The 15,508-nt window shown below is 46.1% G+C and overlaps 1 protein-coding gene across 1 annotated transcript in view; it reads left to right on the forward strand.

Moving 5' to 3' along the window:
• Positions 1–15,508, forward strand: part of LRRK1 (leucine rich repeat kinase 1) — a 68,988-nt gene that overhangs the window by 46,225 nt on the left and 7,255 nt on the right. Inside the window, exons 20-30 of the mRNA XM_083870913.1 lie at positions 189–360; positions 1,731–1,894; positions 3,041–3,180; positions 4,579–4,828; positions 6,244–6,410; positions 7,423–7,620; positions 8,269–8,546; positions 8,719–8,913; positions 9,681–9,832; positions 11,406–11,523; positions 12,821–12,937. Of these exons, the coding sequence (XP_083727039.1) occupies positions 189–360; positions 1,731–1,894; positions 3,041–3,180; positions 4,579–4,828; positions 6,244–6,410; positions 7,423–7,620; positions 8,269–8,546; positions 8,719–8,913; positions 9,681–9,832; positions 11,406–11,523; positions 12,821–12,937 (1,951 nt within the window). The remainder of the gene's footprint in view (positions 1–188; positions 361–1,730; positions 1,895–3,040; positions 3,181–4,578; positions 4,829–6,243; positions 6,411–7,422; positions 7,621–8,268; positions 8,547–8,718; positions 8,914–9,680; positions 9,833–11,405; positions 11,524–12,820; positions 12,938–15,508) is intronic.

Here is a 15,508-nt window from a genome sequence, read left to right on the forward strand (position 1 = left end):
CTTCCATAGTGTAAATTAATTTCTCCATGTATTGCTGCAGCGCTTTAGTCTAAAAGCTTTTTTATATGCAGTAGGCTGTGCCATTAAAAATCTCTTTGGAGCCTGAATCGCCCTATTATCTGGTAACAATGTACTCACTGTTAAAAGCTGTAGCTAAAATCGGAGCTGTTGAACTTGATGTGTTTCAGCTACCTCCTCCCTCATCTGCTTCCTACCAAGCCGGCGTTAGATATCCACGGGCTCTGCCACCAGACCACAAACACGGTCCAGAGGGTCTTCAAGATGAGTTTTGTCCCCGTTGGCTTTTGGCAGAGGTTCATAGCCCGGATGTTAATTAGCCTGGCAGAGATGGACCTCCAGGTAGGTTACTGTGTCTGTCTGCAAACAAAAGCAGACAGCTAAAGTGGTTCAGTGTAAGTGGGATGTCTCTTCACATCCCGCTCGCTTCTGTCACAGACTTCAGAAACGTTATTTGAGTAAACAGGGAGAGACGAGGCTCTGCGTTGAAAATCTGATTCTGTTTTTACAGTAGGTGTCATGGAGAACAACAAATTGGCACATCTGAGTTCTCCACAGACTCTTTATGATGTGATCCCCTGGAAGGTCTCAGTTCCTGCAGCATCTTCCAATTACAAGTAATTGGAGTTCTGCCTGCGGCTCTTGTCCATGGCCATTGCACCAGGCCAGACTCCCTCACGGCTTTGCCAGAGGAGATCTGGAATAGCTCCAACAAAGCCAAATATCTGAATTTCTATGGGTTTAAATGGGAAGAAAACTGCAGGACTGTTGCCTTCATGAGGCACCCCGTTAGTGCAAGTGCTGTGAGTGGCATTAGTGTTTGCAAGGTTCTGAGAGCTGTGTGAATTTTGATGTTGTTGCAGACGTGTTTGCAGCAGTTTCTATCTGAAACTGCAGTAAATACCTGCAAAATATTTATAGTACTACTGTGGTATCTTCTTAGCAGCTCTCCGTTAAACTGTGGTCTGTCAGTGATGTACAGAACATGGAAAACATGATACCTGTTTTTGGAAGTTCCTCTGTGTTCCAGGCTTCTCAAACCATGTAATAACTTTACCTCGTTTAACGGGCTGTCTTGGCAACCCCTTGCTTACATCCTCCTGGGCACTACATAATCCTAGAGCACCTTTCCTAGGGGCTTCATCCAGTTCCTCATGAAGGGAGTGGAAATGATGCCAGGCGTCAGACCTGTCTGCAGGCAAATAAATGTTGGAGCAATGAGTACAGCGGAGTCCTGCAGATTAACTTCTTGCTTTTAAAACAGAAATACATTTTGCTCTAAGTGCTGGTTTGAAGTGTCTTGGAGAAAAGCCATCTTCCTCCCACTAAAGCAGGTGGAAAAGTTAACTCTCTGCATTGAGGGCAGGCTTCATAATTCACTAGAACATTCAGTACTTTAGGTTTATAAGACTTTTGCGAATGCAGAATAAATACGGCAAATGTCACAGTTATAGAATTAGCTTTGTGCACTGATTCGAAATTGTTCTTTTTTGAGTGGCATGAGAAAGATTTCCACTGTGGAAAAATCAATTTTACCACATGTATTTCCATTCCATCGCAAAATTTTATATGAGCACAAGTCACTTTTACTGGAAAAGGTACAACAGCACCTGTGAAAGCCAAAAAAAGAAATCACTTTCCTGCTTGATTAAAACATCCTTATGAGAAACTTCAGCAGTTTAATGATTTTCATGTTTTTCTGCTTGTTTCAGCTCTTTGAAAACAAGAAGAACACCAAGACAAGAAACAAAAAGGTGACCATCTACAGCTTCACAGGCACCCAAAGGAACCGCTGCAGCACATTCCGAGTCAAAAGGACTCACACTGTTTACTGGCAGGAAGGTCTGTTCGTTACCTTTGATGGAGGCTATCTTAGGTAATTTGTGTTCATAATGCAGCATGTGTGACAGGGGACTAATAGAGTGTATGAGACACATCACAGCTGTGAATGGAGATGAATGGGCCTGACCCAGGCTGTGTGCTCACTCATCAAGAGAAGAGGAGGCTCTTCTAATGGACGTAACTCATCTGGTAACAACTGCTGATAAAATGATGAATAACTGGTTATTTGGCAGGTCTGAATGTATCAACCTTATCTGTTATTGCAGCCACAAATTGAAAGAGGCCTGAAAACAGAAAGTGAATTTCAGAGCAGGGCTCTGGCAGCTTGAAATCGTGCATTTTCACATGCAAAGATTTCCTTACCTCAGTGAGTTTTCCACTGAATCCTGAAATTTCACCACTGCATGGCTGTAATCCAGGTCAATGGAGGTGCTTCTGTGCAGCAGGGCCTGTGGACAAGTGCCTCAACCTGGCCAAGGCAGAATGTCTGCTGGCTGCAAGCCTGGGGAAAACCTCCTGTCCATGTTGTTTCGCAAATGCAGACATTTGCTCCTTCAGTCCCTGGCAGTACAGGGAGGAACCATTGGTGCTGTTGCATGGTTGGAGGCCAGAAGGAAACAGTGACCTTCCCAAGTTTCCAAGCTCAGTAGAGACTTGAGCCCAGACACTGCAAACCACAGGCTGGAATCCTGAATTCTGGACCATGGTAGTGGTCATGCTGTAACCTCCCCGTGTATTTCAGGGAGTTAAACTTTCATGGAAATTGTGCAAAAATTATGTTCATAAACTTTTCCTAACAGTTTCTGGAAATGCCATTCTTATTCCACTGGAATTTTATTACTGATTTTACAACTCCCAACCTTCCAGCATTCTGTATAGGGCATTTCTGTCTAAACTCTCCATCATACTCAGCTCGCTTAGGCCACAGTTTTCCCTAGGCCTGACCTTCTGTAGCATTTACCCCTTGTGAGGAGCTGGCATTTCTGTGCAAGAATTCTCTTCTGAAAGTCATTTTCAGAGCAGAGTTGAAAATTACCCTCGAAGCTAGATTGCTTTGTGTTTCGATGACTCATGAACTGTGTGTTATTATGTAACTCAGGTTTCCTGCCAGAAGGAAAGTTTGTTGACACTGATACTTCAGAAAAGCTTCACAGGTCTGTCTCTTGGCTTTCTCACACAGTGTCGAGTCTTCTGATGTGAACTGGAAAAAGAAAAAAAGTGGTGGAATTAAAATAATTTCCCAGTCAGAAGTGAGAGACTTCTCAGCCATGGCATTCATCACGGATCATGTCAACTCTTTGATAGACCAGTGGTTCCCTGGTAAGAGAACAACTCTAATTTTCTGTGCAGTGTTACATCTTTTCAACAGAGGGTTCTTTGACAGAGCTCACCAGGTGCACAACATTGTGTGTTAATTGAAGACCCCTCAGGCTCTGACAGTCTCAAGCCAATAACATTTGATAAAAGCTAATAAACCTGCAGACAGATCAAGATTAGTTGCCAACACCCTTTGGTCTAGACATTGTGTCTGTCTGTCACAGCAGCACAGGTGGAACATTGCAGTTCAAACAGGAGCTGTAGAAGTTGAAGAGGCTCGTCTGGTGCTCGTAGCAGGGGCAGGATTTGGCCCAAACTGCTTGGTGCTGTCCCTTGAACTCATTTTGGCATCAGCTGGGATGAGAATTTGCCCATCATTTCTAACTTTCTGTGAGTTACAAAATCCTGATGTGAGAGCCATGAGTGAAATGGTACCAAGGACTCCATGCCAAGGTAACTTCCTTGACTCCTGCAGTTGCTTTTCCTGTGCTCAGCACAGATCCTGCTGTTACCCAGCAGGCTGTTTGGAACCCCCATATACTTCATGTGAAACCAAAACAAAATCTGAAGTGTTCTTTGTCATCCTACCCTGGTCTAGAAAGCAGTGCCAAAGTCTCTTAATTGGAGGCTCTCCGGAGGAAACAGTGGTGCACTCTCATATGCTCACGTTCTACATGTTCTGAAGATAAAAGAACATTTTATTTGCCTTTGGATTAAAATAATGCTAAAGTTAATTAGTGAAGCTTGAGAAGAGCCATGACTTCAAAGGCTGCAGCCTGTGTTCACCCTGACTAATTGTGGGCATTTAACAGTGCCTGTCACCACAAAATCTCTGTAGTTATGGGAGAGGTGTGAACCTCCCAAAGGCTTAGTCGTGGTAGAATCCACGTTTCCCCTGGAGGGTCTGAACACGTTGCCCATGGGGGAGCCCACAGGACCCGTGTTCCCAGCCTGGGTGCTGCAGGTGAGTGCTGAGCCTGAGCTTAGTGTGCTATGCCTGCCAGCCTGCTCCCAGCCCCATTCCCACCTCAAGCCATCTGGCAGTTTGCAGTCTGGGAAGAGACAGAGACACCCAGCAAGCAGAAGGGTCTCTCCAATGCTTTATTCACATCCTTCAAATTTTTACATTTGCCTCACAATCCTGTGCATTACCTGTGAGCAGAGCAGGGTGAGTGTTGGGTTATAGCCACAATCCTGTCTCCCCAGCACTGTCCCTGTATACTTAGCAAAGCTACTTTCTATTCCAGTTGATACCCTGCAGCAACTGCTGCTGTGTGAGTGTGACCATTTCCAGGCAGCGGATCCAGGTTGTGCTGCGGACGTTGGAATGCACTTGGAGCTGTTGTTCCTTCCCAGCTGGTGTGAATGACATTGTTCCCTGCTTGTTTGCTCTCTTTGAAGCCCTCACAGCCATGGAGAGTGATGGCACCTTGCTGATGGAGCAGTATGTGCCCTGCCACATCTGTGCAGCTGCCAGGCCAGGGCAGGGCGAGGGCGGTGAGAGGGCAGAGGACGCGCAGTATTTCAACATGGAGGATTGTGTCCTGACTGCCATCGAGCTGGACTACATCACCTGTCCCAACCACCCCGACATCCCTGTGTCTCTCCAAGAGCTGGTCCCTGAGCTTTTCATGACTGATTTTCCTGCCAGGTAACATGTGATAGCCTTTGATTGAGTTTCAGTGTACCTGTGTGATTTGGTTGGACCCTTTTCCTAAGTCACCTCTGCTAGAGGGACATACTGACCACAGGAAACAAATCCATCTGCTCTCAATCCATGCTCTGGCAATTCATCCTGAACTGCACCCCTGGTGTTCAGCAGCTTGCTTAGACAATAACTGTGTGCTGACCGAGTCATCACACCAGGGGTCCTTTGAGATCACTGTGGTGCAATGTGAAAGTCCCTTTTTTAAAGCCACAGCTGTCCTGCATTGCCCAGAACTCTGGCCAGGACTTTCTGTAGTTGGAGCCTTTCTGGGATCCCACAAAAGGAGATTTTAATGTGGCAAAACTAAAAGGAAGTGCTGCTGTATCTCAAGATTGGTGCTGAAATGGCCTTAATTTTGTAAGGGCCTGTAGGTGAGTGAGTTTATGGACACCACAAGAGGATTCACACTGAGCTGGAGCTCCTGTTCGGCTGAGGGCTGCTGGATATGCTGGGTGTGTGGCAGCCCTGAGCAGCTGAAGGAGCTCTTCCCTACCCATTGCAGCCACTGCCAAATCTTTAAGCTGCTTAACTGCATTCCCAGATGGGCTGAGTCTTACACCCCTTATTACTCAGTGCAGAGCAGGCAGGACAGGAGAGCAATGTCCCCTTCAGCGCCCACTCTCTCAGACCTCTGAGTGCCCAATGCAGAATCACAAGACCTCTAGACCAGTCTGTCCTGTTTGTTGGCTGCTGTCAGAGCTCTCTGTGCTCTCGCTGGCCCCTGTTGCTTTGTTGGGGTCATTTTTCTGGGCAAACACCCCATCAGCTCATCACACCAGCCCTGCTCACTGTTATCTCCTGCAGATTCATTTGGCTGGTGTGAGGTGAGTGGAGATGTTTGAAGTGTGAACAGCTGTAGAAGTAGTCTCTGGGAGAGTGGGGAAATGATGAATTGCAGCCTGAGAACACTAAGCTGATTTGAATAATCAGGTTTCAGAGTGTGGAGCTGTTCATAAACATCCTGTCCTGCCTTGGTGGAAAAAAAGAGGAACAGGAGGTAAATGAAGAAAAAAAAAATGTTAATACTGATAAATGGCACAAGTATCAGTACCTGTGTCATCTGCTTGGAAAAGGAGCTTATGTACTTTCCAGATCTATTTGATTCTTGTGGGATAAATTAGCAAAAAGCTTTTTGTGCTTCTTTGCTCAAATTACTTTTTTTCTGTGAGAAATCTGTTGTACAGTGTGAGCCAGCACGGAGTGCACTAAGATGACCAGGGTAGTTTAGGTGATCCAGTCTTCTTGGTAGATAAGGCAAGACCCTATTAGGCATTTGTGAAACTGGAAATTACATTTAAAACATGAATTTACAATGTCGTTGAAACTTTAATTAAAACCCCTCAATTTCTATTTGGCAGACTGTTCCTGGAAAATAGCAAACTGGAATGCAGTGAAAATGAAAACAACGTTCTTGGCCAGGGTGGAAGTGGAACTGTTATATATCGGGCACGATACCAAGGAAAACCAGTGGCTGTGAAGAGATTTCAGATTAAAAAATGCAAGGGTTCTCCTACTTCAGCTGCAGGTACAGTGCACAGATTTGGTGTCAGGAATCTGGAATCTGGGATTCCAAGCTAAGACTAGAGTCTGCAAAGTGCAAACCTGATTAAACACAGCATGGAAAGAGAGCAAAACTGAAGGGTTTCAGTGGAGAAGGATGCATCTGAGAATTCTTCATGAGCACTTGTAGTGATGATGTAGGCTTCTCTCCTGCAGATCATAGGCTGGATTTATAGGATGCCAAGGCAGAGCCCTTGATTGCCTCAACTCCTGTTCCCACATGATTTGGCCATGAGAAGTGGGTTTGCTTGGGTTTGCATTGAGGACTTGCGGGTCTCCACCTCTGAATTAGTGTTTTACCCCCTCTGCCAGCAGATGATGAAAGCAAACTGGGAATCCTTCTGAGCCCACCAGCTTCTCCAGGCAGGGATGGGCTCTCCTGTGGAGCTCAGGTTTCCAGCAGAGCCTCAGTCCATGGACAGAGGAAAGGGGAAAGTGCCTCACATTCCTCATTTTTGTCAGGGGAGGATGTGGTGAATCCCTGAGCTGGGGAGGAGGCCAGCTGCTGTCCCAGTGACAAATAACCTTTGGGAAGAACCTGAGCAGCCTGTGGTGTGCTGTGGCAGCAGGACCATTACTGTGATGGGTCTCTCTTCTGTCGGGAAACTTTAGGAAAGAGCCCTTCCAGCAAAGGCTCTGCAGTGTGCCATCTACACAGAGTCCCTGCTGGGAGAAGCACAGCATGAGTTTTCCAGAGTTGTCCAGGGGATATGTGAGAGCAGCATGTGCCAGACAACACCTGAGCCTGGTGTTTAAGGACCAAGAGAGTTCTTGCTTCCTGAGGCACCAGATACATCCTGCTTATAGCCAGTGTCTCTTTGTGTTTCATGTACCAGCATAAGGATTCAACTTAAAGCTTTGCTGTCAACCTAATCCCACCAGCTGCCTTCCTCCCACAGCCTTTGATCACCTCCCAAAGAGTTGGTGACTAATTTCCTGAGCTGAGCAGTGAGAAGTGGGGTTGTGTGTCTTGCCAGATACCATGCTGAAGCACCTGAGGGCCATGGATGCCATGAAGAACTTCTCAGAGTTCCGTCAGGAGGCCAGCATGCTGCACTCCCTGCAGCACCCCTGCATCGTGTCCCTCATCGGCATCAGCATCCACCCGCTCTGCTTCGCCCTGGAGCTGGCCCCGCTGGGCAGCCTCACCACTGTCCTCTCTGAGAACTCCAAAGGTAAAGCCAGCCTCTCTCTGCACTCCTCTCCCAGTGACAAATGGTCAGAGGTGGTTAAATTACTGTTTGATTTGCTGGAGGGGATTTTTTTTTTTCCCAGACGAAGGGAAGTGGGAGGGAGAGAATTGTTCTTATATTGTGCTTCTGGGAACCTAGTAAAAATTGATGCTCGGGATTCTCAAAACTACTTTGGAAACCTGGATTTTCAATTTCTCTGCAAATTAGTATGGAGTGCATCTCTCTCTCTTCAGTGCTGAATGGATGGTGCTGTGTTTTTCCCCTGCAGATGGGTGTCTGGTACTCTAAATTATCTCATAATTATCTGTATTGCTGTCATTGTCAAATGAACAACACTAATTCCAAGATAAGTTGGGGCCATCTGACCCTCTTGGCACCTTGGCTTTGTGTCAACTTTCAGTCAAACAGCAATTTTCACCAGAAGATTTAGCAGCCTAGAAGTGCAAGGGTTTAAAAAAAGAATCTAATAGGACTGTCAGACACGTATAGTAACATGAACAGTGTCATTTTAGATGGTGGCATTGAGTGATGTTTCAAAAGGTTGTCAGTTACTGCTTTGGACTTAAAAAGAGGAGAGAGGGAGAAGCAGCAGCAGTTACGGCAATTACAGGAGCTGTTCCTTTGTGCCAGGGTCCTCCTTTGTGCCGCTGGGACACATGCTGACACACAAAATAGCCTACCAGATCGCCACGGGCCTGGCCTACCTGCACAAGAAGAACATCATCTTCTGCGACCTCAAGTCAGACAACATTTTGGTGTGGTCCCTGGATGTCAGGGAGCACGTCAACATCAAGCTCTCCGACTACGGCATCTCGCGGCAGTCGTTCCACGAGGGCGCGCTGGGCGTGGAGGGCACCCCAGGCTACCAGGCCCCCGAGATCCGGCCCCGCATCGTCTACGATGAAAAGGTGACTTGGAGGGGACTCTGTGGGGCAGCCCTGGGATGGCCCTGTGGGGCTGCCATCATCCCATGGCTCAATTCACTTACCTGTGCTGGTTTTCCCACTGTGGCTTTCCTTGCTCGCCTCTGCACCCACCAACAGAACCTTGCCCTGATTTTCCCTCTGTTTCTGGCTGTAGGTGGACATGTTCTCCTATGGGATGGTCCTGTATGAGCTACTGTCGGGGCAGAGGCCTGTGCTGGGACACCACCAGCTCCAGATTGCAAAGAAACTGTCCAAAGGGATCCGTCCTGTCCTCGGGCAGCCCGAGGAGGTGCAGCTCTACAGGATGCAGGCACTCATGATGGAGTGTTGGGACACTAAGCCTGAAAAGGTACAAGACCACCCTCCTGACCCCATGGCTGCCCTCTTCATGCAGGAGGGCTGAGCTTGCTCCTGGTGCAGCACAACAGCTCCACTGCCTGTTTACCCCTCCTGCTGATCTGGCCCAGAATTTCTGTTGACTTAAATGAGAGTTTTATGAATGAAATGATGACAGATTTGTGGCCTTAGACATCTGTGGTGACTTGAAGGTCCCTTGATGTCGATGGCAGTTAGGCTGCTGATTTCACAAGGGCAAGACATTAGCCATAATTTCTAGAAACAGCTCCAGTGTCATGCTGTGAGCACAGCTACGAAGACTTCAAAATACCCAAGATTATGAAAGGAGGTATGAGGAAGAAAACCCTTCAAAGTACAAGAAAAGGATTATGCTGCATTACATTCTTCATTAATTTCGGTTGGTGTTTTAGGGCTGCTGTCCTTCAAAGAAAGGTCAGCCTGACTCTCAAACATCTACACACTGTCATGCAGTGGGTCAGCTTCCAAAATTCATAAGCCTGAAGAAATAAATCAGTAAAATGTGCCATCAGAGAATGCAGACCAAGCTTTAATAAGTAATCACAGAATCAGAAAATGGTTTGAGTTGGAAGGAACCTTAAATATAATCCAGTTGCAGGGACACTCAGCCTGTACTTGTGCCTTGGAATTTCCCTGATCCAGGGGCAGAACCTTGTGCTTGGCCTTGTTTAACCTCCTCTTTATCATGGTTCTGCTATTTCATCTTGTGTGACATGTCTCTCTCTTTTCATTCCCCCTCAGCGTCCCCTGGCCATCTCTGTGGTCGGGCAGATGAAAGATCCAACCTTTGCAACGTTCATGTACCTGCTGCCCTGTGGGAAGCAGACTTCTTTCTTCTGCTCCCTGGGGCAGGAGTACACAGTGGTGTTCTGGGATGGGAAGGAGGACACCAGGTGAGATGGCTCACATTAGCAATTTCTTTCTTTTTCCTTTTTAAGTAAAAAAATCCTTCAGAATCTTTGCTTCTGCCTCTGGGAGGGAGGTAAAGAAGGTGAAAGTGAACTTGGATGAACGCCAAGAATACCGTGAACACTGTTTTCCCAAACTCTTTTAATTGGGAACAGTGGTTGCTTTATAAAGGATATTTAATGAGCTTAACTCTGCTTCAGTTAATATGAGGAGAAGATTAGGGCAGTGTAATGATTCACACACACAGGATGAAGCATTTGCACATGAGAACAGACGTGTTCTGCCTTTCCTAATGAGGCCATTTAACACTAAACCTTTCCTAATTGAGGCTGCAGTTCCATCTCTTTTCTGCAAAGCAATTAAGCACATGCTTAAATCCTATTGCAATCATTGGGAGTTAACCACATGCCTGGAGCTGTGTGTGCATCCAAGTGTGCACTGCCAGTAAAATGTGTTCTGGACTGAAGGCATGTGCTTAAAATGTTATTAAATTGTGACTGAGGTGATGGCATTTTGCTCAGCCACATGTGACCTGCAGCTAGTTAGGTTCATTTTTATGGATGCTGCTGATTTTTATAGCCTCGGTCTTATTTGGAAACATTCACAAACTGATCTGAATTTTATATTAATGTGTTCATTATTTGTAGCCATTAAGCTAATGGGAAAAGCACTGGATTTGTTGCTGAACTATTTGCTTTGCCATTTGTGGTCCCTGGTCAGTTGTTCAGTGCAGGCAGTGTAACTTTTCCTATTGAACTGGTGAAGCACATGGCACTCCCAGATGTAGATTGAATACATGGATGTTGTCCAAATATTCACAGTAATATATCTCTGTGAATCTGCTTCCTGACTGGACAATCCACTTGCTGGAGACTGCTGAATAACAAGTTACTCACACGAGACAGATTTCAGGATGTGTAATTGCTTGTGCCACAGTTGGTAAAACATCTGGGACTCACAGATGTGGTTGTGAATATCCAGTTATTGTTCAAACATTCAAACCCAATAAACTTCTCCAAACAAACAAAATCCTTTTAGCTACAAAAAACTATTAATTAGTCATACTTATAAATAATTTTATTTGGCTACAGATCTTTGCTCTGCAGAATCATGCTCCTCTGTTTATGCACTGGAATAACAATGCAGCCAGATAATAGCAAGGCAGTGAACTTGGAGACCAGATATTCCCTTGAGAACCTAATGGGCAAGATGGGCTGAGACTTCCCAGCTATTAATTACTGCTGTTCAGCTGGAGCTGTTTGTCTCTCAGCTCAATTACAGGAACAGACCACATATGTGCTCCTAACCCTGTGCAAAGTCAGGGAGCCGAGTGTAAATCTTCACAGAAGCAGCTGCACATCTGCCTCTGAGGAAGAGCCATGGCATAACTTTCTTTTTCTTTGCAATGAGGAATTTACTGTTTGGAGGGGTGTAGATCCTTGCAGCGTCATCCACATCTGGGCAGTTGTGTTGTGACTTGGCCACAGGTGTCACAAGTCCCTTGGTCTCATGCAGGAGGAACGTTGGTTGTATGAAATTGTTGCTTGCCCCTTTCAGGAACTACACGGTGGTGAACCTGGAGAAAGGAGTCCTGGAAGTGCAGAGGATGAGCTGCCCAGGAATGAAGCTGTGCTGCCAACTCAAATTTCAGAATGCCCTGTGGGCAGCCACGGAGGTGAGCACTGCCTGTGCCCCCCTCGAGAGGGGCCTCGTTAGGGGAGACACAAACAAAGAGAAAGAGCCTGTTAAATTAGTAAAGCCAAGAGTGTGCCAGACAAAAGGCGTCTCAGATGAGCAGCGTGACTTTGCATCTGCTGTCTCCAGGTGTTTTGTTTCTACCTGACATGCAGATCCAGACTGTGCCTCCCAGAGCCCAGGGCAATCGTGGGAACCTCAGCTTTCTCTGGTTTGGAGCAATCTGTACCCAGGGATCCATCTGGGAAATGTCCTTATCTGTGGGCGATAAAGGGAGGCAGGGACAGAAAACATGCATTTAAGGGTGGGGTTTTGAAAGAGGCCTGAGGGATTTAAAGGTTGGTGGGAAATGAGTACCCAAGTTTTGTGTTTGCCATGGAAAATTGCAGCTAAAAAGATAAGAATGAGAGAGCGTGGCTGATTTATCCCCCAGAGCCCCTGTCCACCCATCAAAATGAGCTGTTAAGTGTCAGCCAGTTTTGACACAATCGTTTCACACAAAACAAAACAAAACAACAACAAAAAACCAAAAACAAACAGACAAAAAAAATTAAATGTACCTGAAGTTCAGTGTTTTAGAGTGGGGTAAAAAAAGGCCACACTCACTGAATAAATAATTTGTGTTGGCTATTTCAGTCTGCCCTGGCATGAATGCTGTGAGTGTAGAGGTTTTTTTTCTCCCATAAGAAAATAAGATATTTTTACTTTTTCTGTTCTCAAATAGAGATAAAGCTCAAATACTTTTTCTTTTTCATAATAATAAGTAAAGAAAAATGAAAATTCAAAGATCTCAAAGCATTGTATTTCCACCTTTTGGATCAGAATGAAAAGTGTTGCTGGTTCCCAAACTAGGTGCTCTTGGTCAGTCTAGTAGATTTAGGAGGTGTGGGGCAGGTTAATTCCACATAAAATGTAATGTCCCTTGAATGGACAGATTAATGCAAAATAACATACTACCTGCTTCAATTGTTGTTTAGGATTTTTGCATTCAGGATTGTCAGGTGCTGCTTTTGGATGTGGTGATAAAACCCCTACACTGGTGATTTTTGCTGACTTTTGGATAATGCATATATTACCCACAGCCCATTCTGGGGAATGCAGCACCCACTTTCTGCCCACATGCCAAAGGCTCTCCATGGAAAAGAGAAATTCACGTTGGATATCAAAAAACATGAATAAAAACCAGTTTTGGAACTAACTAGATCTTGTTCAGGTATCAAGATAGAAAAACCTGGGAGATGGTTTGCATTTATAGAATTTTCTGTGCTCTTTCACAGGACCAGAAGATTTCTGTGTATGGATTGCAGGGCATGTGTCCCTTAAAGTCTCCACTGAAGGGTTTAGACACTCCTGCCACTGTGAGCTGCTTCCTAGTGATGCCTCTTGTCAAAAGGGTAAGGAATAACCCAAAGGAAAAGGGGGAGTAGTGAGACTCTGCTGCTGGGCCAAGCTGCCACACTCAGCTGGTGCTGAAGGACTTTTTGCAATGCCCAGGAACATTTTGGCACTGCAAGGAGAAGGTTTCCAGGTCTTTCTGCTTCTGCCAGAGAGCAGAGGTGTGGGCAAGAACCTGAGTCAGGGGACCAAAGCTGGCACTTCCAAACCTGCTGGGGAAATAGTCAAAACAGATCAAATTCCTTGACAAGGAAGTTTTCCAGCTGCGTTTCCACTTCATTGGAACACAAGGCTTAGGCTGATCAAGCAAAGTAGAAAAGACATGAAACAATAATTAGAGTAGAGATTTGTTAAGTGCTAATGCAGGACATGGGTACATCCGGCCTCTTATACTCACTGTTTTCCTGGGCTGTGTGCTGTCATCCTTAAATGTTATCTGGGCTCAGCCACACTCCTGTTTTGGTTTTGAATGAGAACACTTAGATAATACAGCTGTTTTGGGTAATGCTCTTATGGGTAGCATGGATAGTTACTCTTATGGGCATTAAAACAAGTTATATGTTATCTGCCCAGCCCTGGAATTGCCAACATCCCGTTTCTAGCCGGAGAAATCTGACCCGAGTGCCTATTGCGGGCAAGTCTTGGGAGATGTATAAAAACTGTTTTCGAGCTAAATTACCTCCGGTTTGCTTACAGCCACCTCAAGTGAAAACATATAATTATGCTCCAACATTACTGGTAGCTGTGTAGTCTTTGCAAATGCCAGCAGACTGAGATGTGTCTGAGAGCTCAGCAACTCTCAGAGCTGCTGGTTTATACCGGGCTTGTCCTGAGCCGTTGTCCATTTCTGGCTCCTCTGCTGGGATTGCTGTGTGGACTGAATCTGAGGCAGATGGTTTGTGTAAGGTGTGCTGCTGCACTTCCAAACATGGTGTAAGTAGGACTAAAGTAGGGCATCGATGTGAAGTTGGCACAGGGCTGGATTTCTCTGCATCTCTTGGCTTTCCTTGGCTCCTGGACCTGCAGCGTTTGTCTGCCATGAAGTTTCATTTCTGATGTGTTGGGCAAATTTCTTTCTCATGCTGCCTGAGGTTCCATCCAGGACAGTCGAAGGAGTCTTTTGCTTTCAGCTTTTCCACTGTCACACAGCTTGCAAAGCCATTCCTCAGGGGTTACGAGTGGCTTTATGTCTCCTGGTTTCTATTTCCAGTTTGTGGCTTGCCTAGAAAATGTCATAAATAATGCCAGGCCCTACAATAGCAATATTGAGTCTAGACACCTCCCTTCCTCCCTCAACCCTACCCAACCTTCCAGAAATCCACCTCCCTTCAGCTCGCTCCTTCTTACTTTATTGGACTTACTTTTTCCTCTCTCCTTTCTATGAATGAGTTTGGCAGTGAAATGGCCAGAGCAGCAGCCTGGGGATGTGCAGACCAGGCTGGCAAGAACTAAAACAGCCACTTCTTCCAAAAAACCTGTATGGAAAGCTTGCACTTGTCATATTCACTGCCTGTCCAGCAAGCTCTATCAGAGTTATCACAGTCGTTGCTGTGCAGGGGGGAAGAGAATTGCATTTCCCTGGGAAGAAAGCCTTTAGCTGGTGAGATGTGAGGTAACTTTTAGTCAGAGAATTGCCGAGGGATGTTGCTGGGAAGGGGAATTCTTTACGACTGCCTTGGGAAGGCTGATCCAAAAGAAATAGTTTCCAAAATTTGGTTTCTCATCCAAATGAAGCATCATGGAAATTTGAAAGCAGGCGAGAGGGGCCCAGAATCTGAAACTCACCCGCCAAGGAAAAGTCTTGTACAGTTTAAGCTTTTTGTTGCATGCTTTTTGTCACCAGGATGATTCTTCTTGGTAAACAATACAATTTTCAGAAGAAAAAAGAAAACAAATTGGCAAGTGAGCAGGTTAAAAAGGGCAAACCAAGACACATTCTGCCTTGGTTTGCAGCTTTCTTACGAAGAGATACAGAGGGAGAGAGAAGAGAAACCTGAATGGGTGCAAATCTCTGGCCTCGCTCAGAAACCTGGAACACACGGAAACAAAAGCTGCATTTAAAGGCTGCAGCCAGCAGTGCCAGACCCTGCTGGGACGAGAGGAGGAGGTGACCAGGCCCTGGTGTAGCATTTTTTGCCATTTCTCCTGACCTGCTGGCAGCAGGACAGGACGTCTGGAGCCGGCTCATCCCCGCACATCCCAGCCCGGCACGGCCCCGCTCGGGGCCTTCCTCCTGGCACGGTGGGGCCTTCAAATGCACTTTTGTTGCTGTGTGTTTTTGTTGGCTCTTCGTGGAGCCCAAATGTTGAAAATGAATTCTGAGAAAGTTACTTAAGGTTTCTGGAGGCTGCAGCCCTGCCTGCCTGCCTGCCTGCCTTTGGTCACTGCTGGAATACCCTGATTGGGGGAGTTTTGCCTCACTGGTGCTGGATGAAATCTGGCAAGTGGGTGGCATCTGTGGGGAGGTGGTTTTTGACATGGTCTTCTGTAGAATTGGTCACTCCCTCAGCTCAGTGAGGGATGGCAGGGTCAGGGCATTCCTCAGCATTTGAATTCTTGCTCCTTGTTTC

The sequence above is a fragment of the Zosterops lateralis genome, assembly GCF_965231275.1.
Source record: "Zosterops lateralis genome assembly, chromosome: 13".
NCBI lineage: Eukaryota > Metazoa > Chordata > Aves > Passeriformes > Zosteropidae > Zosterops > Zosterops lateralis.